Source organism: Pseudochaenichthys georgianus, chromosome 5, assembly GCF_902827115.2.
Source record: "Pseudochaenichthys georgianus chromosome 5, fPseGeo1.2, whole genome shotgun sequence".
Classification (NCBI taxonomy): Eukaryota; Metazoa; Chordata; class Actinopteri; order Perciformes; family Channichthyidae; genus Pseudochaenichthys; species Pseudochaenichthys georgianus.
This window is the reverse complement of record NC_047507.1, coordinates 38,855,354-38,882,534: the sequence shown is the minus strand read 5'-3', so window position 1 is coordinate 38,882,534 and position 27,181 is coordinate 38,855,354. Positions and strand designations below refer to the sequence as shown.

At 42.7% G+C, this 27,181-nt stretch overlaps 1 protein-coding gene across 1 annotated transcript; it reads left to right on the top strand.

Moving 5' to 3' along the window:
• Positions 1–431: 431 nt before the first annotated feature.
• LOC117446392 (protein-glutamine gamma-glutamyltransferase E-like) lies at positions 432–11,789 on the top strand. Its single transcript, XM_034082553.2, has 5 exons — positions 432–548; positions 8,603–8,777; positions 9,428–9,591; positions 9,979–10,115; positions 10,213–11,789. Exons 1-5 carry the CDS (start codon positions 432–434, stop codon positions 10,367–10,369), a joined length of 750 nt encoding a protein of 249 aa, XP_033938444.1. The 3' UTR covers positions 10,370–11,789.
• The last annotated feature ends 15,392 nt before the right edge of the window (positions 11,790–27,181 follow it).

Below are 27,181 nucleotides of genomic sequence, written 5' to 3'. Positions count from 1 at the left end.
ACAAATATTCACATTTACAGCGGTTGCACACATTTTCTTTTTTAAACACCACAATGCATAAACACTTCAATACAAGTAAAAGTCCTGGAATCAAAGTTTTACTAAAATGTTGTAACTTTGGTTAAAGTACAAGGGTAAGCATCAATATTTTTCAAAGTAGGAAAAGTAAAAGTACCAAAAATGCAAAGTGTCTCCTTAACTGTGTTATTTTATAAATATTATATAATATTACTCTGACATTGTACAATGATACATTCACAAGAAAATAATCTCATAAACTCTTGCACTCCGACCTAACCTACCATGAGGATTGGGTGGGAATATCTGTATCTTTTTGTAGGATTTGCTGTAAACCTATATTAACTCCTTTTCTGTCTCCTGGAGATTTGCGTGTCCGGATCCGAGTCCCATTCTCGGCCTACCATAAGCCCATGTTGGACTGTGACAGCTTGAAGGTTTCAGCCTTGGTGACGGACAAGGAGAGGCCCGACAACATGTACCTGGCTGTGGACGACGTTGTGCTGATCGACCCCCCCATCTCCCTCAAGGTCAGTAAAAGAGAATTATGTTTGGCCACCGGAAAAAACAAAAACCGTTGACTCTAATTAATGTATTATTTCAACAGATTTCACAGCACAGCTTCTGGCCAACCTGTGTATGCATCTACTACAACTAACAAATATCTGAATCCTCTTACTTTGTCAATCATGTCAGTGTAGTCAATGATGATTTCTTCTCCTGCCATCTTAGGTAAAGGAAACTTTCCCTGGTGTGGTTTCACTGTGGCTCTGATGTTATGGGTTAAGCAAATTACACACTCTTCCAGGTGATTAGCTATCATGTCAGGTAGGTAGGGGTGCCACCAGTGAGTCAGGTGTCTGCTCATCTGAGTTTTACCACAATGCGTTGGGCCGTGTGCTTCTTTAAGCATTGATCTTATCCACTCTGGGGGTATCACTGGTCTCCCATCTGGGGAGTACCATATCCCATCTTTGTTGGTAGCCCCCCTGTTTGACCATAGTTCTTTGTCTTGAGGAGACCCCGCTTCTTGAGCTTCTTTAAGCGTCTCGTCTGTTATTGCGGGCAGCAAGTCAGCAGATTTAAGACAAGCATTTGATACCATGGTGTATACCCTGCCTTGTCTTTAGCTGCTTTGTCTGCTGCATTGTTACCCCAAGCCAAGTAGTTATTTTCTGTGTTGTGACCTCTACATTTAAGTAAAGCTAACTTGTTAGGTAACATTACTGCTTCTGCAAGCCTTTTGATCTCTTTCTCATGTTTGATGGGGGTATTTGTGGACGTTACAAATCCTGCTCTCATCCACTGGCGCATTTCCACATGTATGACACCATGAACATATGCTGAGTCAGTATAGATGTTTACGTCTTTTCCTTTTGATAGCTCTAATGCTGCAATGACTCCCACCACTTCTGCCAACTGTGCTGAGACTTTCCCTGTTACTTTTCCTGCTGCTCTTTCCTCAAACTGTCCCTCCGCTGTTTGACCCACCACTGCATAGGCTGCCTGGAGCCCGTCGGTGGGGTGTCTGAAACAACAGCCATCTGTGAACAGGTTTTCTGCATGTGGCATAGGCTCATCTCTGAGATCTATTCTTAGCTTCACATCCTGGATGATTCTCTCCTCACACCTATGGGGTTCTCCGCTGCCTATGGTGTCTGCGCTGTTAACTCAGTCATGTGTGTAGGTGATGTGTGCTTGTGTCAGAGTTTTCTCCAGCCTGGTCTGTCTTGTGGAAGTCATTGTGAATGCACTTGAGTTCACAAAAGAGACAATGCTGTGTGTTGTCAGTACTGTCAAAGGATGGCTCATCACAATGTGTGAAATCTTGTTTAAGATACGTGCTGTACCTGCCGCATGTCTCATGCAGGGAGGTTCTCTGTTTTCCACTCTGTCTAGTGTAACACTGACATACATCAATATTGTCCTACAACCCCCCTTTTCTGAAAAAGAATCCCATTTACTGCGTTTTCATTTTCAGAAACATCAAGAAAGAATGGTAATGCATAAGATGCAGAGGCGAGAGCCGTGACTTGGGACATGGACTGTTTGAGAGAAATGAACGCAGCTTCTGCAGCTTGTGTCCAGTTCAGCGTGGCAGTGAGATTGCGCATGCCTTTCTCATTGATCAGTTTTCTGAGTTCAGCTGTTCTTGGGTTATACTCTGGGATGTAGTGTCTGCTGTAGCCCGTGAGACCCAAAAAAGACAACATGTCTTTTACTGTTTTGGGTTTCGGGTGGTTCAAAATGTGTTCCTGATGCGCTGCCGACATGCCCGTGCCTGCTGTGGAAATCACTCTGCCCAAAAATGTCACCTCTTTACGGGTGCATTGTAGCTTTTTCTTGGAGACTTTGAACCCTGATGCGTGGAGCCGCACCAGTAGGTTTCTGGTGGCCTCCAAACAAGAGGCTGCAGAAGGTGCTGCGATGAGAAGGTCGTCTACATACTGTATCAATACTACCCCCACTGGCAATGTAACGCCCTCTAGCTGTTCCCTGAGTACTTTGTTAAATATCCCCGGAGACAAACTGAAGCCCTGTGGCAGTCTTGTGTATTGTAGTTTCTCCCCACCTATTGTAAAAGCAAAAATAGGTCTCATACTCTCTGCCAGAGGTATGCAGAAGAAAGCGTTGGCTAGGTCAACACAGGTGAACCATGTATGTTCAGGTGAGATATTACAGATAGCCGTGTAGGGGTTAGGAACGGGTATCAGAGCTGTAGTTGTAATAGCATTAACGGTTCTCAAATCATGAGCCATTCTGTACTCCCCACTAGATTTTGATACAGGAAGTATGGGAGTATTCCAAACGCTTTGTGAGGGTTCTAACACCCCTGCTCTCTTCAGTCCCTCCACTGCCTTGTCAACACCCCCTTTTGCCTGTGGTTTGATCGGGTATTGTGACCGGTTCACAGGCACAGAGCTGCTCACCTCAAATGTTACTGGTGTGGCTTTTAAGCAGAAACCTACATCATGAGAGTGCGCCGCCCACAGGTCAGACGGGAGATCACGCAACATGTCAACTGTATATGCATGGTCAGTTTTCTCCCTACCATGATGTCTATCTACTTCGTGTCTCTCCATGTGGATGCATTCTTGTGTGCAGATTTTAAGACGATAAGCTCTGTGTGTGGGAGAGTATGTCAGTGCCGCGATCTGCGTAGGTTCCCAATCTTCGACTTCTAGCAGCGTCTTTACCATGGGACCAAGTTCTTTAGCTACATAACCCTTCCTGAAATGTGTGGTGTGGACTCAGCAGACAAACGGTACCAATACAGCTGTTCATCAGAGAGCTCAACCGACGCAGCCACCCCCGCCTGTCCCACAAATAGATTTGTCGTGGTAACATCACAAACGGCCATAGACACCTCATTATCATACTCATATTCATAATTTTGGTCGTCTCTTCTATCATAGTTTAGCGTCAGGTGGGGGGGGGTCTGGAGGGGGGCCATAAGGCCTGAGGAGGTTAATCCATGGCTTCCATTGTTGAAAAATGGAGTATAGTCCAGGTGTGTTGTCCCGAGGTCGGTCCAACCGTCCCCAGAATATAGTGGCATGTTGAGTTGCTTCTGCCTCAGTGGACTGGGCCAACATCATCTGAGAACCCGATTTTATGGTAGATACCGAACAGTTGATTGTCGTGCCATTTGGGAATGATATTATCAGTCCATCCGGGGAACAGAGGATGGAAGCATTCGCTTTGATCAGAATATCCCTCCCCATGAGGTTAGCCGGGCTTTTAGGTGCAAGAATATACTGGTGCAAGAATGTCTGTCCTGCTATCTTGGTGGATAACAGCGTGGAAAGCGGTATTTTTTCTACTTTTCCCGAAAACCCTATGACTGAAACTGTTGTAGATGAAAGGGACGCCTTGAAGGCGGGAGAATTGATGGTGGAGTATCTCGCTCCTGAATCAACCAGGAATGGTAGCTTTGAGTCTTTAACAGTCATAGTAATGTATGGATCCGCCAGGTCCGTACATCCAGAGTTCCCTGGGCGTCGTCATTGTTCGTAGAGCTGCCCCTCATACAGGACAAACTGGCCATAGGGGGCGGCCATAGCATTAGGAGCAATGTGACCCTGGTTTGGTTGTTGCGGCCATGGGACAGCCTCCTGAGGTGTCTGGACATATGGTTTCTCTGATCCATTCCCCTTTCCGTTCCCTTTCTTTCCCCCTTTGGCCCGCTTGTTTCCTGGTGAGTCTTTATTTGGGCACTGCTTGTACCAGTGATCTGGCTGTCCGCAAATGAAACACACCTTCTGATAGACCAATCTAGGAGCCATTCCAAAACCACCCTGACCTCCGAACCCGCCTCTGGACCCACCCCTCTGTTGCCAAGAACCATTATCATAGCCAAATTGGGGCTGACTATAAGGCGGACCCTGGTTGGAAAAGCCCCCTTGTGGGTTTTGTTGCCCCTGTGGCTGCACGGCCGGCGCTTCTGGGTGAACAATTAACTGTTTGGCATTCTTTTTGTCATTCTGAACTGTTTTCCGGGCTATATCCAGCTGCGTTCGCAGTAACTGCACCCTCAAGTCCTCTTCCTCAGTTCTACTTTCTGCATGTTGTTTGTTAATTTTACACATATGATGGGCTAAATGACGTTCCCACGTCTGTGTGTTTAACTGATCTATCTCTGGATTGTCCTCCATCAGACTTTTAATTTCTTTCGGTACCGCTGCAAGCACTGCCCTACGAAACATTTGTATATGTTGGTCATTACTATCTGGACTGCAGTCAGTTGCCACTGTGTATTGTTGGCGTGACCTGAGCAACATGGTTGCCGCAGCCTCTCCAGGTGCAAATGTAAATGACAGTGCCCCGTACCCCCCCCCTGTCTGTGGGAAATGCTCTCATTGCTTTGCCCAGCAGGCTGTGAACATTGTTAAAGGAAATAGGCACGTCATCTTTCATTGTTGATGTTCCTGATCTATCCTCAACTCTTTCCACCTCATAATAGGAAGTCTGTTGTGCCAGTATTCTCCTGAAATCTCCCAGACAGATAGTCTGTCCTACAGCCATGTCTGCAAACCTTCGCATCCAATGTCTTCCTCCCTCAGTAGGCAACGGCATTTTATCGATCAGCGCATGTATGTCCCCTAGTGTGAAAGGATGATAAGCCGTTTTCCCGCTTTGCACGGCCACTAAAGGCGCTTGTAATACTGGAGCAATAAAAGCATGTTCGGTGGGGTCTTCTGGGGTGTGTTGAGACCTCAATCTGTTACGGGGCATTGAAAGGACCTGACCTACTCCCAGTCGTTCACTGATTGTTCCTGTCAGAGATATCAGCTTAACTTTGCATCTCGCCCCCCCTGCTGTCTTCCTCCCTTTCATGTCCTGTTTGTTCCTGCTGAAAGGTGTCCTGACAGCTGTCTTTATGACCCTGGCCTCCTGCTCCATTGTAAAACCCCTCAGTTTTATGACCTGCTGTTTCCCCTATCTCTTTTATGGCCAGCTGACCTTCCCCCACTTCTGTGGTCTGCTGTCTCTTCCTCACTTTCATGTCCCGACGCCCCCCCCCCAGCGCCTGAGTAATAAGACGTCGATGTTTGGCGTGATCTGTTCTGAAAAGGATCACCTTTCTCCCCCTCCTCAACGCGCCTGAGTACTCCTGTGTGCTGGTCTCGCCTTTCCCTAATTTCCTCTCTATCTTCTCCCGAACCCTCATATACGCTTCGTTCCTGTCCCCTGACTTCCTCCTTACGTCTATCTTGAATCTGTTGTTCATAGCACCGTTTCTCGTATTTCCCTCTCATCTAGGAGGTCAGTTACGTATTTTATTTCTCCCTGTGTAGCGCCTGAGTGGCTCTTTGTAAGATCTGTTAGAAGGGAAGTCAATTGTTCTGAGGTGAGCTCCCTATCAGGTTGACTGTCCCCTCTCGGGGGAACCACCCCCTGTCCTGTGTTAAAACTAGGCCTCCGCGTGGTGTGTGCGCTGTGTAGTCCGTCTAACGGGGAGGAAACTTGTGTTTCTGTAACATGTACTCTTTTCTTTGGAGTAGGGACGCCCCTTAACGGACTCAACGCTACCGTGCCCACCATCCTATAATTCCCCCCGCTTATGGCAGTCTCCTCTCCTTCCGTGTCCGATACATCTGTTACTGTCATTTGCAATTTATTTGCGCTTTCGTCGGGTAGAGAATAAGGGGGAGGGGGCTGTGTAATCAGAGTACCTAAATTCGGGTAAAGGAGAGAGGAGCGGGTGGGAATTGCTGGGTTTTGTATGGGCCCCGTTTGAGATTTGTGTTCTGAGTTAGAGACACCCTTATTTTGCATTGTTGTATAATATTCGACCCGTTCCGCTATATAGGCAAAAATGTCACCATCTGTAGGCACCTTCGTGTCTTTATCTTCATGTGTTTCTATGGGGCTTTGGATTGCCATTGCACCCGGGAGATTTTCGTCTGTGACGGGAGGAACATAAATCCCAATCATTGCCAGGGCAGCATTGTGACAAATCCTCCTCAATCTATCTAGTTCTTGTATTTGTTTGTTCCATTTGCTACGGGCAAACCATCTGGGCTTCTGTTCGTTTAGGTGTGCAAGTTGCTTTACAATCTGTCTGTCATATAGATTCAATGCTGTGCCCAAATTACCGACGGTGTCATCTTCCTCCACTCTATTCTCTGTTATCATCTTATCGTGCAGGAAACGGAGATCATTACAAGCCTTTTCCTTAGCTCCCTGTTTGACTCCACTCAAAATCAATCTCTTAATCTGTTCCCATTGCTCCCTGTAACTCCCTGGAATTTCAGAATTGTCTATACTTTTCTGATGTTCCATTTTGACTTCGTTTTTTTATCTGACTTAATTAAATATGTGTTCACTTGTTTTAATATACTAGGCTATTGTCGTCGCTACTATTAACGTGGTTCCCTTCTTCAATACCGAGCAGCAATGTACTTTGGTGAACTTGTAAGGGTGTTACCCCCTTTCAGCCACTAGATGGCAGCAGCCGACCACAAATGAGCTTCACTCTTCTGAGTGCTTTGGTCGCAGAAGTATTTCAGGTAAAAATCACAGATTTATTCCCCGTACATTTTGTCCGGCTTTGTAATGTGGTGTTTATTTCAACAGGCAGACCAAAACCACGGACGGTGCTTCAACACGCATAAGGAATGTGACCGCCCCATGGAGCTTAAACGCCCAGGTTTCAGCGAGCCCTTTACCACACGTTTGCTTTTCAAATCAATGTTTACAGACAAGGGGAAACGAGAGCCGATCTCGTCACAATGTCGGTGACGTTAGCGTTCTCTCCCCAGGATTTAACAGAATAGCAGTCCAACTGACACTTTCGCTTATTTGGTCTCAGACTGCTATTTTACCCCCAGTTATAAACGGCGAATCGATCTTAAATATCGACCATCCAGGTTCCGTCGTCTGGGACTTACACCCAAAACTCACGAACTGCACCGCTCCTACGTCACTTCAGGACTAAAATACCTGAGATCCACGCAAACTGCCTTTATTTATCGTCACGCAGGACTCTATACCTTGCGATCAACGTTCACGTGTTATATATAACTTTCCTAACATGGTACAATATGCATCGTATATTCCATTTAAACCTTTTGTTTTTAAAAAATCAAAAAACACCGTAAAACGCCTACAGACAATCCTAATGTTTTAGATATAGCCAATCACAGACATTTGATTTTCATAACAGGTGTCCGTGGTACCTTTCGTGTTGTCGTTGCAGGGCCCTGCCGATTGTCTGAGGTGTTTGAAAGCGTTTGTTCCCGACCCAGTCTGGCCGTCAGAATCCTTCCACAGCCCTGTCTACTTGGAAACGTCGGAGATCACCATTTGTTAGGAGATTTGTGTGGACCACTTGTCCGCTTTCTTAAACCTCCTCGCGTTCCTAGAACATAGCCGTTATCTTACAGGAAGGAAACCCATAGCAAACAAGTAACCGTTTAACAATAATCCACTTTAATGGTAATATACAATGCAATACAATCAAGGTACAGTACAAATTAAATACAGTTTATCTGTGGGATCCCATAATTACCTGTGCCAGCGAGAGGGGAGAGAGAGAGAGAGCCTGCTGGAAGTCCTGTCTAAATACTTCGCTGACCAGAAGGAGGAGTTATCTGTGCCCCCCCTTCCAGACCAGTGATTGGCTGCCCAAATTAGTATCAACAGCTCACATCCCCAATCCCAGTGGCTCAACTTTCCTTATCACAGGGATCTGAGATGACTGTATGTTAACTCCACACCTTCCCCCCTCTTCCTTTTGTCTTCACAAAACCAAATGTTCACAGGCCCCAACCACAGTTCACTCACCCAAATCATTTTCCCTTTTTAAGCATCTTGATAGTTCACTAACATGCATACATACAAATATTTCCTCACAGTCTTTTACAACTTAAAGTGATATATCATAAACACAGGATTGTTATTAAAGATGAATGAAAGTGAGGAGACTCAAAACTCTTAAATTACACCTGGAACTATGGAAACAACATAACTAGTTAGGTGGTTAGCATTCAACAGCACAAGTTTGAATATGTAATTACTTTTTCAAGACAAAACACAAAAACACTTAATTAGCGTATTCAGTCGACTCTGTTTGCTACAGGTGAGCCCACCGAGGAACGGTAAGGATGTGAGGCTGAAGCTGTTGCTGCGCAGTGAGAGCAGCTCCGTCAGGTCGCTCTCCATCAACATCAGCGTCCAGGCGATGACCTACGACGGCTTCCTGGGCGCAAACATCCAGACCGAGGTGAAGGACAAGATACTGCTGCCCGGGAAAGGTGATCCTCTGCTGCTCTGATGGGGCTGTTTAGTTTTGGAGGCGGATGTCTAAAAGTCTGGTAACATCTAACTACAGAGACAAATAAAGTAACCTAAGCTAAATGAAACCAAAATCTTAACGTCTAAATACTGCAACTCGACTGAAGGTAATACATATTATAATAACTTAGTTTGGGGATGGAAGTTACATTTGAGGAAACAAAGTTTTCTGTTATTAAAGGGGTATGGGATATTCCCTGCTTGACGTGTTATATTTACACACAAATATTCACATTTACAGCGGTTGCACACATTTTCTTTTTTAAACACCACAATGCATAAACACTTCAATACAAGTAAAAGTCCTGGAATCAAAGTTTTTACTAAAATGTTGTAACTTTGGTTAAAGTACAAGGGTAAGCATCAATATTTTTCAAAGTAGGAAAAGTAAAAGTACCAAAAATGCAAAGTGTCTCCTTTAACTGTGTTATTTTTATAAATATTATATAATATTACTCTGACATTGTACAATGATACATTCACAAGAAAATAATCTCATAAACTCTTGCACTCCGACCTAACCTACCATGAGGATTGGGTGGGAATATCTGTATCTTTTTGTAGGATTTGCTGTAAACCTATATTAACTCTCCTTTTCTGTCTCCTGGAGATTTGCGTGTCCGGATCCGAGTCCCATTCTCGGCCTACCATAAGCCCATGTTGGACTGTGACAGCTTGAAGGTTTCAGCCTTGGTGACGGACAAGGAGAGGCCCGACAACATGTACCTGGCTGTGGACGACGTTGTGCTGATCGACCCCCCCATCTCCCTCAAGGTCAGTAAAAGAGAATTATGTTTGGCCACCGGAAAAAACAAAAACCGTTGACTCTAATTTAATGTATTATTTCAACAGATTTCACATAACTGTGTTAGGTAAGTTGAAAGCAATAATATTAAGTTTAAATCAAACATATTAGTTTCAACCAACCTAATACAGTTATGTGAAATCTGTTGACATGATAATGATACATTTGATCAAAGTCAACGTTTTAGTTTTTCAGTGCAAATTCCGCTCCAAAGCCTGTGGAAAATGTAATCGTCATTGTTTATCTCCCCCTTTCAACACTGTATCTCCAAATATATATTTATACTGTATCGTTATTCTCATACTCAAAATCTTAGATTAAGTTTTGCTGAAATAAATGTGAAATGTGCGTTCAAGGTGAACGGTTCTGCCAAAGTGAACCGTGCCACGAGAGCAGAGATGATCTTCATGAACCCCACGGTCACAGAGACGCTCACCAACTGCACTCTGACCCTCTCTGGGAGTGGACTGATGAAGGAAGAGGTGGAATTCAAGTGAGTGTGTGTGTGTGTGTGTGTGTGTGTGTGTGTGTGTGTGTGTGTGTGTGTGTGTGTTCTTGTTTTCACCTTTTGCCATGTGTGATCCCTGCAGGCTTCCAGACATAAAGCCAAACAACCGTCTTCGTGTCAACTTCTCCTTCGTTCCCTACAAGTGCGGTAAGAGGACTCTGGTGGCCGACTTTGACTGCTCCACCTTCAGAGACATCAAGGCCAGCTGCACCGTCAACGTCAAGCGTTCAAGATGTTAAACTCTTTATGGGGTGTTTTCGCTTTGGCTTTAGGGATCTTCAAAAGTACAACTATCAACTGTGAATTTACGTTCACATGTTATCTTGCTACTTTCATGGCGTCATTTACACTGAGGATGCTGGGGACACGTCTCCGCCACTTTTGGACATGGCAGAAGTTGTCCCCACCACTTTGCATTAGTACAACTTGTTGAAAATGTTCTGAAAATAAATAATACAAATTGTAATAATAATACAAATAAAGTGTAGAAAGAGTTGTACACTTCGAGAATTTGGACAGAGAGCATGTACATTCTGGAGGACTGTTCTCACTCGTTGGGTGTATTTCTGGGATCCCAAGTGGTGCAGTTTGAACCTACGACATGTTTGATATTAGTTATAATTGAATAGAGAATAGTAAAGCTATTGTTGCTCCCACTTTGCAGCAGTGTAGCAAAGTTACTGCACTAGTTGTCCAAAAAGTATTGTAAGCACTTGTATGTATTTATGGACTTTTTTTTTTAGGTACTGCTACTGGGGCTTTAGGCGAGATGCAGACACAGATTTACACAATCCTGCCTAAGTCAATTTGAATTCAGTGCTACTAAGATTGACGCAATTCAAAAATGTTAAGGGTTGTAAAGGTATTGTTTTTAATGAGCACATTTGCTCTTTGCAGGGCATAAACAAATATAAAAATAAATTGTCTCAAGGGCCTACAGTATGAGGCTGCAATCTTCAGAGAACAGAATAATACAGCTTAAGGTGGTACAGACACACACATTCTAAAGCGATGTTAGGGGTCAAAACTGCACAGAACATCACCAGGACGGAGCTGCCATCCATGGAGGACCTTTACTCCCAGCGGCTCAGGAAGAAAGCCCTCAGGGTTATTATAAAAGACCCCAATCACACCAGCCACAAACTGTTCTGTCTGCTGCCGTCTGGCAGGCGGTACCGCAGCATCCGGACTAAAACCACCAGATTCAGAGACAGTTTCATCCCACAGGCAATAAGACTGTTAAACACCTGAACTGTTGAAACAACATCTGTTAAACACCTGAACTGTTGAAACAACATCTGTTAAACACCTGAACTGTTGAAACTGTTAAACACCTGAACTGTTGAAACTGTTAAACACCTGAACTGTTGAAACAACATCCATAACATTCATCTGGCTGCTACTTAGAAATTATTTATCTAATATATCATATTCCAATCACTTGCATAGTCTCTTATTGCACTATTTCACTTTTTGTATTTACTATTTACTTGCACTATATGTATCTGTTGTATTGTGTTGCACTGCTGGAGGAGCGTGACGTAAGATTGTCATCGTCATAACTACACTGTAGCTATGTTCGTATGACAAATAAAAAACCTTGAACCTTGAATTTAAACTTAATCTATTGGTGTAAACTGCACTATATGTTTCTATTAAAGCTTGGTCCTGCTCTAAGAAATGAAGTGTTGCAGTCTCTCCTTGTGGAACAAATGCAAAATGAACGGACCAAATAATATAAAAACTGGATTGTATCCTTATTTTATGACCATTTTTAAATGTGATGCTACAGATTTTTTTTTTAAATATCACACTGCTCTATTTTAAGATTCTTAATTTTATAAAAGTAAATCCTTCCTCACTTTATGAATCTTTTCTTTGGTTAAGATATCCTGAATACTTAATACACTATCTCTAATCAACTTTTTCCTGAACCCAACAGTACTTTTATCAACTCGCTTATAAATGCAACTTTAAAAAAGAATTATTATTGAAAGGGTCAAAAAGTTCTCATTTGTGAAAGAGAATTAACAGCAGTTCCCTTTGCAAATATATGTTTGTATCGGTCAACAGCACATACTGTAAGACTAAGGTATAATTATTATTGTATATTAAACATTAAATAACTGTCAACATAAATCACTACAAGGATATTACTTATAATAATAATAATAATAATAATTACACCTTTAAAAAACAATGGAAATTAAAAGTAATATATACAAATCTTAATTAATTATTGTAATCAAGGACATTAAAGTGCAGAAGGACGCATGTTACAAATCAAAGGCAAATTAAACCGAAGTTTCTGCTGAAACATCACGAGATTTGGTTTTCAACATCAGCTTTCACTCCTCGATGGAAGCAAACAAGAGACAGAAGTATTTGAATTTTATCAGACACCGAATTTATAGCATTGAAATTAATTACTTTGCTCGAATTTACCTATGTGAAATAAAAATGTAACAATTCAAGTTAAAAAAATTCGAATAGTCAAATTCAGATCCCAAAAATTCAAGTGAAAACAATTCAAATGTACAATTTCGGTGTTTAAAAATTCGACGTAAAAAATGTCAGTGTTTAAAATTCGATGTCCAAAATTGCGATGCAACATCATCCGGGCTACTCAGACAGGATTTTCAATCGAGCCCGAATGCAATCAAACCGACTGACCCATCAGAGCCAAGCGACGAACTCCGGGAGTGCGGTGAAGCCCAATGCTGCAAACTGTAGGCGATGGATGCAGATGGGAGCAATTCCCTTAGACCCTATGTTAAAATGTCCAACTTAAAGGTGGGGTAGGTAAGTTTCAGAAACCGGCTCGAGTGCACTAAAATTTAAGTACACAGCCGAAAACAATCCGCCCCTTCCTTCAGACTTCCTTACAGAGCACCTCCTCCAACACACACGCACATGACGTCAGCAGACTGGTGAAAGTGGCCGCCTGTTGCTGGCGAGTCATTGAAGTACTGCTGCAATGCACGCCCAATGACGGCACGCCCAATGAGGGCACGAGATACATTTGTGCGTGCACGAGATGGAAGGCTGACAGACAGGGCGGCAATCCAATTGGTTGTACTTTTTACAGTATTACGGGTTCCACAGATGACATTTTTTTATGGATTTTTTGTCAAAGCACTTAAGATATTCATTGCTATCGGGATGTTAAGAGCATTCCATGGAATATAACAAAAAGTGTATCTCGAGCCGGTTTCTGAAACGTACCTACCCCACCTTTAACATCAGAAAATGAACATGTTTCTAGCCTGGATCCACAAAAACATATTCTGTATATAGTTAGCTTCCCCCTTCATGACAACGGGACTGCTGCTCCTAGCTCCTCTGTCTAGTGATGGCAAAATGAAGCATCGAACCACTTGGACAATTGTGTCGGAAATAGGTTCATTTCTCGAAGCTTCAGTTACAGCGACCTCTCCTGGCGAAGTGCAAGGCTGCAGTGGGTTTAACGTATCTTTGCATTGAAAAATATTTGATGCACACAGACACTAAGACTGAATATCATGTTCTATTTGCAATTAAAGATTGATAATTGTGTGTATTGGGTTATTGAGAAGAGACTAGAGAGTGCTGGACATTTCTTTGGGAGGAGAGAGAGCCTTTTATCAGTTATTAAAGTATTAAAGTTGAAACGCAATGATTAAAAGTACACTCATTCCGGGCTTTGAACCAGCTGCGCAGAGGACATCACCGCATTCGGGCCGCCGGCTCTACCCACTGGGCTATCTATTCCTTAAAATATTCAACTATTTTTATATTACTTATCATTGTCTTTTTGTTCACAACTTCTCCACATTTCGAAGTGTTTCCTGAGCCGGTCGTCACATGTCACGTGATTTGAAACAGTTGCCCCTCTCTCCAGAGGGGCAGGTCAGCGTGCACTCCGCTCTGCATCAGCCAAACGGCTTGCTGCACCCTCGCTGCGAGGGGGACCCAAGTTCCCATCAGCAAAAACACGTGGGTTTGCTATCCTGGCTCCAAAATGGTGGAATGAGCTCCCCATTGACATCAGGACAGCAGAAAGCCTGCACATCTTCCGGCGCAGACTGAAAACTCATCTCTTTCGACGCCACTTCGAGCGATAGAATTACTAACAAAGAACTGCTAACAGAGCACTTCTATACTAATAAAGGACTGGCTTATCTATAGCGAGTTGAGTAGCACTTGAAATGTGTTGGTACCTGATGTACTTATATGATTCTGTTTTCTTCAAGGTTGTGTCTTCCTGGTCGAATGTACTTATTGTAAGTCGCTTTGGAAAAAAGCGTCAGCTAAGTGTAATGTAATGTAATGCCCGGGCAACATTAGCCTGTACCTGTGCACGACCCTGCAGAAGTGGATAACAGCTTCTGGCCTGGACACAGTTTTCACCTCACCGTCACATTCCTGTCTATTCTTCGGACGAACTCAAAATAATGGGCATACCTCCACCCCTCGAAAGTTATCGCTGACTCAGCCATGTTTATGCAGCACTGCACGTGGAGATGTGCAAGATGCAAGTCGCGCAGATTACGTACATATAAACCTGTGGCGGAAAGCCCTCTTGTTTGTCAGTGTGATTATGACTGATTTTATAAAAGTAACGAAGTAACGCGTGTAAGGGAGAAATAGACTGTTATAAAGAGTATATTTTCTTCAAGAATGTTCTTAGTATGATACAAAATACCTATTGTTTTTGACAGTTTAGTCTGTACATATTTTATATGGTGCTTCCAATTGAGTTTTTCGTCAACAAGCACCAACTTTTTCTATCTCTGTATTGCAAATCCGTATAATGCAGTCATTTCTACTCTCAGACTTTGTATTGAATAACATGTCATTTGTTTTGGCCACATTAAGGGATAATTTATTAACTGCAAACCAGTTACATAGTATTTTTATTTCTGCATTCACAATTTTAACAAGATCGCCAAGATTATGATGGGAGCAGAGAATTCAAAGTTCAGGTTCAGCCTCAATATATTTGGGGAGAATTAAAATGAGCCGTCTTTATTTGTAGACAGCCAAGCCCCCTCCTGTGTTCGCAGTGGCATTTTTATATGTACAAAAGTGGTGGGGCACAAAAAACGTAGATGTCTATATATAAGCTTCTGCAGTGAGGTTCATGGCTGGTGAGGCACTGGCACTGACTTTTCAAGTTTACAAATATTATATTTGGACCTAAATCAAAATATAATATTATTTTCAAAAGCTTTTTTTGTCCGATGCTTCGATTAATTTTAAACAGACAGTTCAACAAAAGGATACCCAAAAAAGGTTATTTTATCATTTAAATATTGAATTCTTCTCTCTTAGTAAGATCCCATTTTCAATACAATTGCAGTCTTACCTTGACTTGAAGATGAAGTCCATTTTGTTACACGGCACGGACACGGCAGTGTGTTACAAAGGTTTTATTTGGAGGAGATAATCCGGCTGGAGAGTATCCACTGGAGCGTAATCCATTGAAGAGTATCCTCCGGAGTTGTAATCCACTGGAACGTAATCCACTGAAGCGTAATCCTGGAGCACAAGAAGAACAGGTAAGAATATATTCAGGTGTAGCGAAAATAGTCACTATACTTTAAGAAGGCTGAGAAGGCTAAGAGTTTTACCACTGGGGTTTAACAACGATCTGGCGCTGACAGGTTGTGGAGCCTCCGCTGATATACCATCTGTAATGGCTGATGGGAATCAGGTGTGTTGCAGAGGAGAGCGCTCAACTGTTTGCAGCTGGTGGAGATTTGAGCCGGGAGCCAGGAGTGACAGGCACCACGCCCACACAGACAGGGAAAGGGAAAACACACACACAAGGAAGGTGGCTGGAGAATGCAACCACCACACATTTGCCTATCCTTCTGGACAAAAATCTCTTACTTTTTTGTAAAAGTCCTCCTTATCTTCTTGTAGTTTCAAAAGTCTATCTATAGAAAATTATAAAAGTAGGGTAGACATGTGGATATTATCCGGCTGAACAAAACGTGCATTTATCTAACAGGTACGTTTCCCACAGATCTTATTTTGAGCTATTTTCTAAAATCCCATGGAGAAATATCATTGCTTTTTTGTGGAGGGAAGCCATGCGCAGCTTACTTCCTGGTTTTAGGATGCGTCTCTCTCCTCCTCTTCACACACCACACTTTTCGCGACACACGTACTTACATCCAATCAGCTCTGAATTATGTGAGATGACGTATGGTGGGGATGGCAGCTCAATGCCCCTATGGTCATTATGTTTTTGCCACACACATTAAATAGGACAATACTCTGAGCATGCGTAGTGTCGTTTTTACAGTCACCGTTCACTTAGACAGTGAGAGGGAGGGGCAGGATCTGGTTTTGTCCCACATGGCTCTAAACAGCTCAATAGGCACACACTGTAGACACTAATTAGAAGAACACAGATAAAAACAGCAATGTACAGACGAATCAGATGATTAAACATGATCTTAAAATATATTTTATATATGTTGTTATTTGGGCTGTGCCCACCTGCCCCTAATGACCAGTCGCCACTGTGTGTTCGGTGAAGCATTAGATGCTTACAAATCCAATGTAGGATATAAACACGACTAAACTGCAATGATAGCAAAGCTGTGGCTTGGGTTTTTGGGGTAATAAAGTCCAATGAGTGGCATCTGAGGAAGATGAAAAAATGTAAATTAAACATTGTTGAGAAAATGCTGCATCTCTTGCATTTATTGACATAGAGGAGCCTTATTGTTTACCTTTTTAATATGATTTTTTGTAATTTTCAATTGCTTGGTTTTCATGAAATTAGCCTGTTTTCCTATTAAAGTGTAACAGATTGATGCATCTCCCCAGATCATCTTAAAGGCTTCGGAATCCCCCCCCCCCCCCCCATTGTAGTTAAAAAACTGTCAAAACTAGGGCCCCCAAACAGCATCTTGCATAGGGCCCCCAAAAAGCTAGAAACGGCCCTGGCTGCAGCCGTGCAGCTGAGAGGGAGAAAGTCACAGCTTTGTGTCTATAGCTTTAACTCACACCACCGCCGTCTCTATTAAAAAGGAGATGGTCTAAAAGCACTCGTTGTTTGTGACGTCTTCTACATTGCTGGCAAGGCCGGGGCAGCGCGAGGTGCGTGCATCACCCGATGCGCCACAGCTCTCTACTTTGCTGGAGGAACATTCTCTACATTGCTTGGAAGCGTTCCCTACATTATTGCTAGAGGAGCTGGTGGTGATCCGGGGTGCATACATTCAATTATAGGCGAATTGATCATGGGTGGGCAGTGGCAAGCAAGTGTAGAACAAAACTGTGTTTCATCGTTGTGGTGAACTCGATAGCAAGTGTATAGGCTGGTCGTGTTGGACTACAGTTAACTGTGCTGTTTTGGAGAGAAAGGGTAGCGGAAGAAAGTCGATGTTCTCCTGGTCGGGGGTTCATATCGCCACTAGAATAGAGTAGTGGTTGTCGCAAGAGGATAAGCTAGTTATCGCTTTTGGACGGTCTTCAGGCACGATCTTAGCACTTGCGAGTCAAGGTGCCCCATCTATAATTCCCTACCCCCTCTGAAACCTCTTAATTCGGACTAAATTGAGCTGGATGAACTTTGCTGTCACGCTAGTGTTTGTTGCGAGTTCATGTTTGTTTGTCTAATTGTTTGTATGGGGGTCTATATTGGTTTGTCCTACCCGCCGTCTTATGTATGTTTTGTGTAACAACTAATAATGATCAGTCCATAGCCCAGGGTAACATAAACTAAACTTTAGTTATCTCACCAAAAGTAATGACTTGAGAAAAATAAATAATATAAAGATGTTAAAGCAAAATTATATATTATAGTATAAATGTGCTGCAAATGAAAATATATAGCAAAAGAGTGTTTGTATGTCCTGCAATCTGAGTGTGCAGAGGAACATGTAAACAAGAAGCATACTGTTCAGGGTGTGCGCTGTAGGTGTAAGAAGAAATTAGATGATATTGCTTTAACAATACATTTTAAATTGTATTGCTGGTATGTTAAGATAATCTTTGTGACCCTTGTATAAACCCTATGCCCCGTCTTACACCCTGAGACCCTCAGAGGCATCACTGCTGGTCGTAAATACCTGCCTGAGGAGATCAGGGTTGCAAAAAACATCTGTCTGCTCAATTAGGTCAATGTTGTATTATTTGTTTCATTTATTCTTAATCTATGTATTGTATGGTAATAATAAATAACAACGTAATGTATTGAACACATTCCGAAACAAAGCAGATAAGACAGAACTAGACTCAGACATAATACTAATTGTTATTGAAACCTTTTGCGCTGTTGCTGCAAAATGGAAACTTTGTTGATTGTCTATTCCAACTGGCCACTGATAATTGATATAAGTTGAAGTTCAATTACAGTTTTAAAAATAGTTTAAACATTCTTTATTAAAACTGTTTCAAATGATTTCTAGTACAATTGGTCTACAGACATTACTACAATTCTAATAGTTGTTAAACTACTGAGCTTATGAACAACAGAGTAAAGGTCGCTGGTTAAGCCAGGAATCAATATATTTGTTGAGGTTTTTTATTGTGTGCATAATAAATGTGTTAAATGAATTGAGCACATTTTTTTTTACAGGAATATAATATTGCAATCTCTTTAAGATCATTAATTGCAGTTCCAAGATAGATGTTGTTTTCCCTGAGCCTCTCCTTCACAGGCCCACACAATAAATCATGAGACTTCCAAATCCTAACAGACAGAGATCAGTATCACTTTGTGTTGCAAGCCAAATCCATGAAGAGGTTCTACTTGGCCCAATTTCAATACCATAAAGAGAGTATTAACCCCGCTCAAGCTAAATGTCAATGTCTTTAATTAAGTGTTTGATTTAAAAGAATTCCAGTCTAGTTTATTTGGAGTTCAGTCTAAGCTACGAATTGTTTCTCATAAACATTCTCACTGCTGTCCCAATGTTTTAAACCTTGGGCAGACAAGCTGCTCACACACACACACCACCCACCACAGCACACCACACACACACCACACACAACACACACACACACACACACACACCCACACACACACACACGCAACACACACGCAACACACACAATAACCCCCCCCCCCCACACACACACACACACACACACACACAACACCACACACACACACAACACACCACACCCAGCACACAAGCCACATCAACCCCCCCCCCACACACACACACCAACACACACACACACACACACCACTATTGCCTCTTTATTATTATGTGTTATTAGTAATTCCAAGATTAATTATTTAATTAAATGTGCTACATAAGATAACATACTGAAGCTTTGACTTGATGATTTTGTTCACAACATTAGACCTTGTCCTCTAATCTCTACTAGAATAAGATACGTGTGCATGTTTGGGTGTTTTAACACTCCCGTAATGTACCTAATCTTGTTGTCCTTTTCATTACAGAGCTGGGAAAATTGTGTATTGCTTAGATTCTGATCCAATTTTGACTGACTTTAGTTCTAATGTTGTTAATTTGATTTCAACCCATAAGTAATTATTTAAATTAACTCCAAATTTCACATGATGATGGATTAGTGTTCCACATTTTTCCCACTAATTTGTTTTATGATTAGGCGAAAGGTAAAGAGAGACATTGATGACCTTCACTAAAAGTCACCCAGTTATGCCCTGCTACAGTCCGGCTGAGTGCAGTCACAGAGATTCTATGGCTGCTCTACATGACATTAATGGTCTGGTCCGAGAATGGACACCATTTCCTGCTCCCAGAGAGAATGACACTCCTCAAACTGAACATTACAGCCGTTGATACTGTCTCACGTGGGTCTGCTCCCCCCCCCCCACCGAGCCATGAACTGAAAGCTTGACATCTGCTTTGAACACTTGGAAGCCTCCCTGTCACACCAGCTCCAACCCTTGGGTCAGTCAGATGGGGGGCATTTGGTTCAGATACATGACTCTTGTTACCACAGAGTGTGTTGTTTTTTAAGGCTATTCATACTGCTATGCAGGGGATGCCTGTAGGTTTGCAAGCTGTTAAAAGCCCCTACTATTTTTAGTATAGGCCTAATGCAGTGACGAGCCGTGACTTGTATACCTAGGCCCTCTGACCCCCCCCCCCTTCCCTTTCCCTTGAAAAAAAGAAGAGTTATTACGTCACACCGTATACTTCAGCGGAATATCAAAACAGCGGTCCGGGGTGCAAAACGCATTAATGACAGCGACCCTCTACCACACAAAACAACACCATTTATATAAACACCGATCATGACAGGGCACCCACAGCCAATGAATTAAGTCGGCACGGCGGCCCACATTGAAAATGACTTAGGCCTACCTTCGATGATCAAATCACTTAAACACAAAGTCCATCCTCCTGTCATTTTGGATGAAGCACTTGATGGCGGGGTCATGCAGCTGATCCTTTGCCACTCCAGTTATCATTGTAACTCAATCTTGACTCGGTTAATAATTTTGCAAACGATGTCATCTCTATCACTGAAGTGAGCCATGTGAACGAATTATGCTAATCGTAAATCTATCGATAGATTTATGATTCGAAAATAATAAAAGTAGGGTAGACATGTGGATATTATCCGGCCTGAAACAAAACGTGCATTTATATAACAGGTTCGTTTTCCACAGACCTTATTTCAAGCTATTTTCCAAAATCCTATGGAAGAAATCCCATTGCTTTTTGTCGAGGGAATTCGATCGAAGCTTACTTCCGGATTTTAGGACGCATCACTGCACCCCTTCCATAGACCTCACAGCGGGCGGAACCTGTCATAATTGTCCGCGAAAATAAAGCCCGCCCATTTAGAGGGAAGATATGATTGGTCAATTGTACTGTCATTTGACATTACTCTCTCATTGAGTTTACTATAGCGGGCCCTCTGTGAATGTAGAGAGGGACCAACAAGCTCTCCCGTCTTCACAGTAACTCGCAGAGACGGCATTTAACCCTTCACATTCCAACAGAGACTGAACAGACAGATTCGAAGGATTTATTTATTTGGAAAATGTTATTTTAAATACAATTAAATCAAGTTATTTTGGTAAAACTAATATACAATATATTAAAAATTAATATTTGAAAACATTAAAAAAAAATGTTTTTTTTAATGTTTTCAAATATTATTTTTTAGAATATCTTAGGCCCTCACAGAGGGCCTAGAGGGCCCCTGACGGGCTCGCCACGGGCCCTAATGTCAGGGGCCTCTTACTGTCTAATTGTGATGTATTCACGTTATATGGACAATGTTTCCACCTGGTAAAGCGACCATTCTGTTCTGTTCTAACAATTCAATTTATAGTATTCTACGTCTTGTTCTCGAGTGAGGGAAACAATGGAGCGTGAGATGGGCAGGAGAATGGGAGCAGCGGGAGCGGTACTGCAGCGCTTTACCGCACCGTTGTGACGAAAAGGAGCTGAGCCAGAAGGCAAAGCTCTTTGTCTGCCGGGCCATTTTTCGTTCCTACCCTCACCTATGGTCATGAAGGAGGGTCATGACCGAAAGAACGAGATTTCGGATACAAGCGGCCAGGATGGGTTTTCTCCGCAGGGTGGCTGGTGTCTCCCTTAGGGATAAGGTGAGAAGTTCGGTCATCAGGGAGGGACTCAGAGTTGAGCCGCTCCTCCTTCGCGTCGAAAGGAGCCAGTTGAGGTGCTTTCGGGCACCTAGTTAGGATGCCACCTGGGCGCCTCCCTAGGGAGGTGTTCCAGGCACGTCCAGCTGGGAAGAGACCAAGGGGTAGACCTAGGACCAGGTGGAGGGATTATATCTCTTCGCTGGCCTTGGGATCCCCCAGTCAGAGCTGGTTGATGTCACCAGGGAAAAGAAAGTTTGGGGCTCTCTGCTGGAACTGCTACCCCCGCGACCCGACCACGGATAAGCGGGAGAAGATGGATGGATGGATGGATGGTATTCTACGTCGAAACAATCTGATTTTATTGTTTCCAATGATAACGTCACCTTAAGTGGAGGGATGCAAACCTGTTTTGAAATGTAAGGTTTTGATTTTGTTTGACATTTCTCAGTAATGACACCCTCAGACACCCACTATCATTCATGCTATGCCATCGGTAGTAACTCAGGTGTTGAGGGGGATGAAGCTTTTCCTCCTGCATCAGATATGCTTTGTTTTTCAACAAAGGTATACATTTCCTGCATAACATCTGTTTCTCACAATTGTTTTTTGTAAGCTGCACACAGGTGATACTGAGTCTTCTCGAGTAATGGATTATGATCTATACCAGGGGTGCCCAACCTTTTTTGAACCGAGAGCTACTTTTAAAGTTGCCAGTCTGCCGAGATCTACCAGTCCAAATAGAGAGGCGTAGCCAGCTTACTACCAGGTAAATACACACTTCTACTTCGTATAAAACTGACCTTTGTACGATTAATACTAAATAAAATACTGCAGATCCTTTATCTTACCTCTTTCTAATCTACACACATACACGTATTTAACTGAAGTTACACAACAGTGTTGTTGATACAGAGTTGGAGTTTATTCACACGTCACATACTACAGTGGGTAATGTTTTCAAGAAACATTGAACAGTGCTGCCACATATGACACAGGGAAAAAAGAAAAGACTCTGAACCCTTTCTTTGCCATTATAAAAATAGTGTTGCTACAAAAGTATAAATTAGGCTTACTAATAAGACAACTCAGATCTGAAGCTACACAGGAATCTGCTGCCAACGTGCAATAAAAAAGACAAAATTAATAGAATCAAACCCTTTTTTGTAGCATTTTAGTAGAGTATAAAAAGAAATGGCTTTAAAGTAGGATGCAAGCAACACTAGTTTCTTAACCTGAATTGATAATAGACTATAATCAATTTAAACAGAACAGATCTTAAAGAGCCTGTGACACGAGTTTCACCCATCATCCATCAATTTGAGTAAATATTGTCCCCTTGAAAACCGTTACTGAACTGATTTTGGATATTTGTACTTTGATAACCATTAATCTGCCCTTCAATGTTGACAATTTTCTGGATCTTCTCGGGGATTCTTCAAGTCCCGCCAAATGATGGGTGACGTCATTGCGGGCACAGCGCTCCAGCTGCACCGTTCAGGATCCCAGCAATCTGCATGTAAACCCACGATGGCGCACACAGCAGCAAGCTCAGACAGCGATGACAGTTTAATTTTGAACGTGTCTGAGAGCTCATATGAGGCTGAAGGATCGGTTTATGTTGTATGTATCTGTTTAGGAATGAGGTGCGTCAATATGGGCGATCATATGGTCATGTAGCCAGTGGTGGAATGGGACTAAAAATCATCCCGGGACTCTCGACCAGCCCACTTCGGTACCGCTAGTAAATTGTCAACGGGGGGAGTGGGGATGTCAGGGGCGGCGGGTGCTGTAGATAGTAAATGTAAATATGTAAATATTTGTGTCACTGCATCCTGGTAAAATACAAATATAATGTATAATGTCTGTGTCTTTGACCTTAGCGCTGCTAGCCACCTGTGCCCTGTACTACGAAGCCAGTTCAACAGACCCTGGATATGTTTGAGTAACAAACAAACTAACAACAACAAACTAACACACAAGATCTCGCTAAGCGGTCCTACAACGCTGGTTATCAACTCGGTAAATCAAGCCAGGGTTTCTCTCCAGCTGAGAGCGCGTTCACGTCTAAGACACGAGTGGATCTGACTTTAATTACATTTGACTCGAGTGTTTCGTCAACATAATGTGTTGCTTAAAATAATACTTCTGCATACAGTATGTGACACTGTAAGTGTTGCACGGCCAGATACGGCTCAGCTGACTCAGATAAGGAAATATATGATATATTATGATTAGGGCCGGGACTTTAACGCGTTAATTAAGATTAATTAATTACACAAAAATTAACGCGTTAAAAAAATTAACGCATTTTAATCGCACTTATTTTTGCACAGCGGAACGTTTCTCACTGGATGTGTTTCAGGCGTACCGATTATACTGGAGCACCAACTAACGTTCATGACTTCAGCATGGGACTTCAAACAACAACAAACCACGGTGAACAATAGTCAAACATGAACGAACAAGCTGATGAGACCGCTTTGGTCGGCCCCGTGGATGGGACGTTTTGTTTTAAAAAACGGACGGATGGAAGCGTCGACAAGAGCACGGTTGTGTGCAAATTATGCAAAAAATAATTTGCATATCACCGCAGCACATCAAGCCTAAAGTATCACCTAAATGCAAAGCATGTAGCAGCTAGCGTGGACGTTAGCCCGACTCCGAGTGCAAGGAACCACACCCTGACCCAACCCACACTCAACCAGGTGACTGGTTTCAGGGCCAGGATAAGGAAGTCCACGTCTGAGAGAATAACCAGCTCCCTGGCTCACTGGACTGCACTCGACTGTAGACCACCTGGAGTCACATCCATGTGGAAACTGCTTCTCACTGTTCTCAGGTCAAATATGTATATTTGATTAAAAATGCGATTAATTTCGATTAATTAATTACAAAGCCTCTAAGATTAATTTTTTTAATCGAGTCCCGGCTCTAATTATGATATTATATGATCGATGATCTGATTGATGATGTAATATGAATGATAAGTGTGACACGTCGGCATCTTCTCTGCATACGGCAGTTTAAACTGTATTTCCTTTATCCTGTAATATGACTTGAGAGATTTAAACTCCGCACACTGAGTTGATCTCTTTTCTATAGACGCCGGAGGCGGGCAGCGTCAGGTAAAAGAAGTTATTTAGCCTTCTCAAACCTGAGCCTCACGCGCCGCCTATGGGGGATGTGCTAGTGACTTATCCGACCGGCCCACTTCGGTACCGGCCCATCGGGATTCGTCCCGATGACCAGTCCGCCACTGCACCCACAGTCCGCCACTGCACCCAGCCCACGTAAACTGTCAACGCGGGGAGCCTCGCTGCGGGGAAACGGTGGACCTAGTGTCCCGATCGGAGTGGGAATAATAATAATAATCCGTGCATTTTATCCATTAATTTCCCCAACATTGTGGTAAAAAAAACACGTTTAATCCATGTGGTACAGTACTACAACTACAAAAAGCATCGGTTTGTTTTCTCATCAGGAAATGCAGACCGGCACAAACAAACGATTTGTAATCATCATCCTCACGATCATTTAATGAGCATCATATGTTCGCTGCATTGACATGAAAGCACTAATACATGTAGTTTCATCCACTTGAGTTTACAACTACAAAAATAATCGATTTGTTTTTATATCACATCCGACGGGAGGAAATTCAGCAGGTCTCACTACCGATTTTTAATCCTAATGTAATCATCATCTTCACCACGATCATTTATGTTTATGTCGCCGAATTGACATGAAAGCACTGACACATATGAATATACTGTAGTCAACTTCATTAAAACGTTATTAACGTGCCTAAACTCAGTAATTCACCATTTCTACGCATTCAATCACACTTTGTCCGTGTTTGGCTCTCTCGCCGCACAGAGAAGCGTTCCCGCATTGACGTCACTTCCGGCTTCCCCCAAAACTTCAAAATGAATCGAAGGAATTTCCCCGCGATGTTCGAAATTATTGATATTTAACGGAACGGTATCGCTTTTTCTTTTTTAAACTGACGGTTCGAGATGACTAGTAGCCCAATATTTCATTGCACAACAGTTGTTGGGATGCTGTCACAGGCTCTTTAATGTTTGCATTCTTCTTTCACAACTTTGTCGTCTTTGAAAGACTTCATGTGCAAGAACGTGACTGACACGATAAGATGCTCTGGTAGCAGCCTTGCTCTTGTTGCTGGGCCTGGTGAAAATGGACTGCTGTGCATTTAGCTGTCCTTTCAGGCCCCTCCCCTTTTGGAGCGTAGGGCAGAATTAGGAGGGAATTCCGTCTCGCAGCGTTTGTGCACTGTTTTGAAATGCCGCTCCTAAATTACCCTCTTCGATAAAGCCACGCTCGCATTGCAGATGAGACAGATGGACTTTGAATTGGAATAGATACAAACATAATCATCCTCCCACTCGGAGTGAAAATTATATATTTTGGGCTTTTTTGCTTCTGCCGTAATAACGGTCTTGTGTGTGTGCGGACTATCACTCCTGTACACGGACAACGTCAGCGAACTAGTGCCCACTGCCCACCAGCCACGCCCCGACACATGGGGTCACGCCGGCCAATCACAAAGCTTTGATGCGTTCAAGTGCATTATTCTGGCACAGGAAGATTATGTTACAGGACATTAACGATAAAACAGAATGTTGTTGTTCTATTTTTAGACACATCTCGCGATCGACTGGTTGGGCACCCCTGATCTATACCATGCTTACATGCATGGGCGTAGGAAGCATTCTGCATGTGGGGGGGACATTTTTAACGGATGGGGGTCCTCCCCCACGAAAAAAAAAATAGATTTCCGGTATTCTGGATGCTAAACCTTGAGTTTATGTTCTAAAACTTAATATTTGCATTGTGTATCATATGTTGACGCCGGGCTGTGTTTCAAAGCACTTGACTACAATCTCTGCCATTATGTGTAAATAAATTACAATGATTTGAGGGTGCATTGTGGATTTACAGTTTGAAAGTGAGCATAGCCTAGGACGAATATGGAGTCAGATCAGTCTCAATTAGGGCTGGGCGATTTTTTCGGTTTTCACGATTAATTTGCATTTTTACTTTCCTACGGTTTGTGAAATGGCTGAACCGAAAAATCGCGATTTTAAAACATTTCTAGACTCCCCAGTTTTGTTTTGCTTTAAGGGACTCCGTAGTAGCTTACTCTCTCACTTTCCAGAACGCGCACAAAACTCAGCCACATTGCCTGTGACTACCCGATCTGCAGCTCTGCCCGATCTGCTGTTGTTATGCTGTGTTCGTTGTTCGTTGTTGAGCATAACAGAGGACTCAGACATTGTACATTACATATATAACTAAACACGCCTTTTCTCCTCCTTATCTCTTTCATGACTTTGCATTTAATATGGTTTTGAACGCTGTAATCAATACTCAAGACAGGAAAAACTTCACGGCTGGTTTCATTTCTGGTAGTTCCGGATGTTGTCTCATGCTACCCACGTCTGTAAACAAACGTATTCAAATAAACTGT

What these genes read in the sequence shown, in the direction of transcription:
- LOC117446392 (XM_034082553.2), top strand. Translation starts at nt 432, where the DNA reads ATGTTGGACTGTGACAGCTTGAAGGTTTCAGCCTTGGTGACGGACAAG. An exon ending in ACCCCCCCATCTCCCTCAAG is followed by an intron (nt 549 to 8,602) that starts GTCAGTAAAAGA and finishes TGTTTGCTACAG; the next exon opens with GTGAGCCCACCGAGGAACGG. An exon ending in GATACTGCTGCCCGGGAAAG is followed by an intron (nt 8,778 to 9,427) that starts GTGATCCTCTGC and finishes TGTCTCCTGGAG; the next exon opens with ATTTGCGTGTCCGGATCCGA.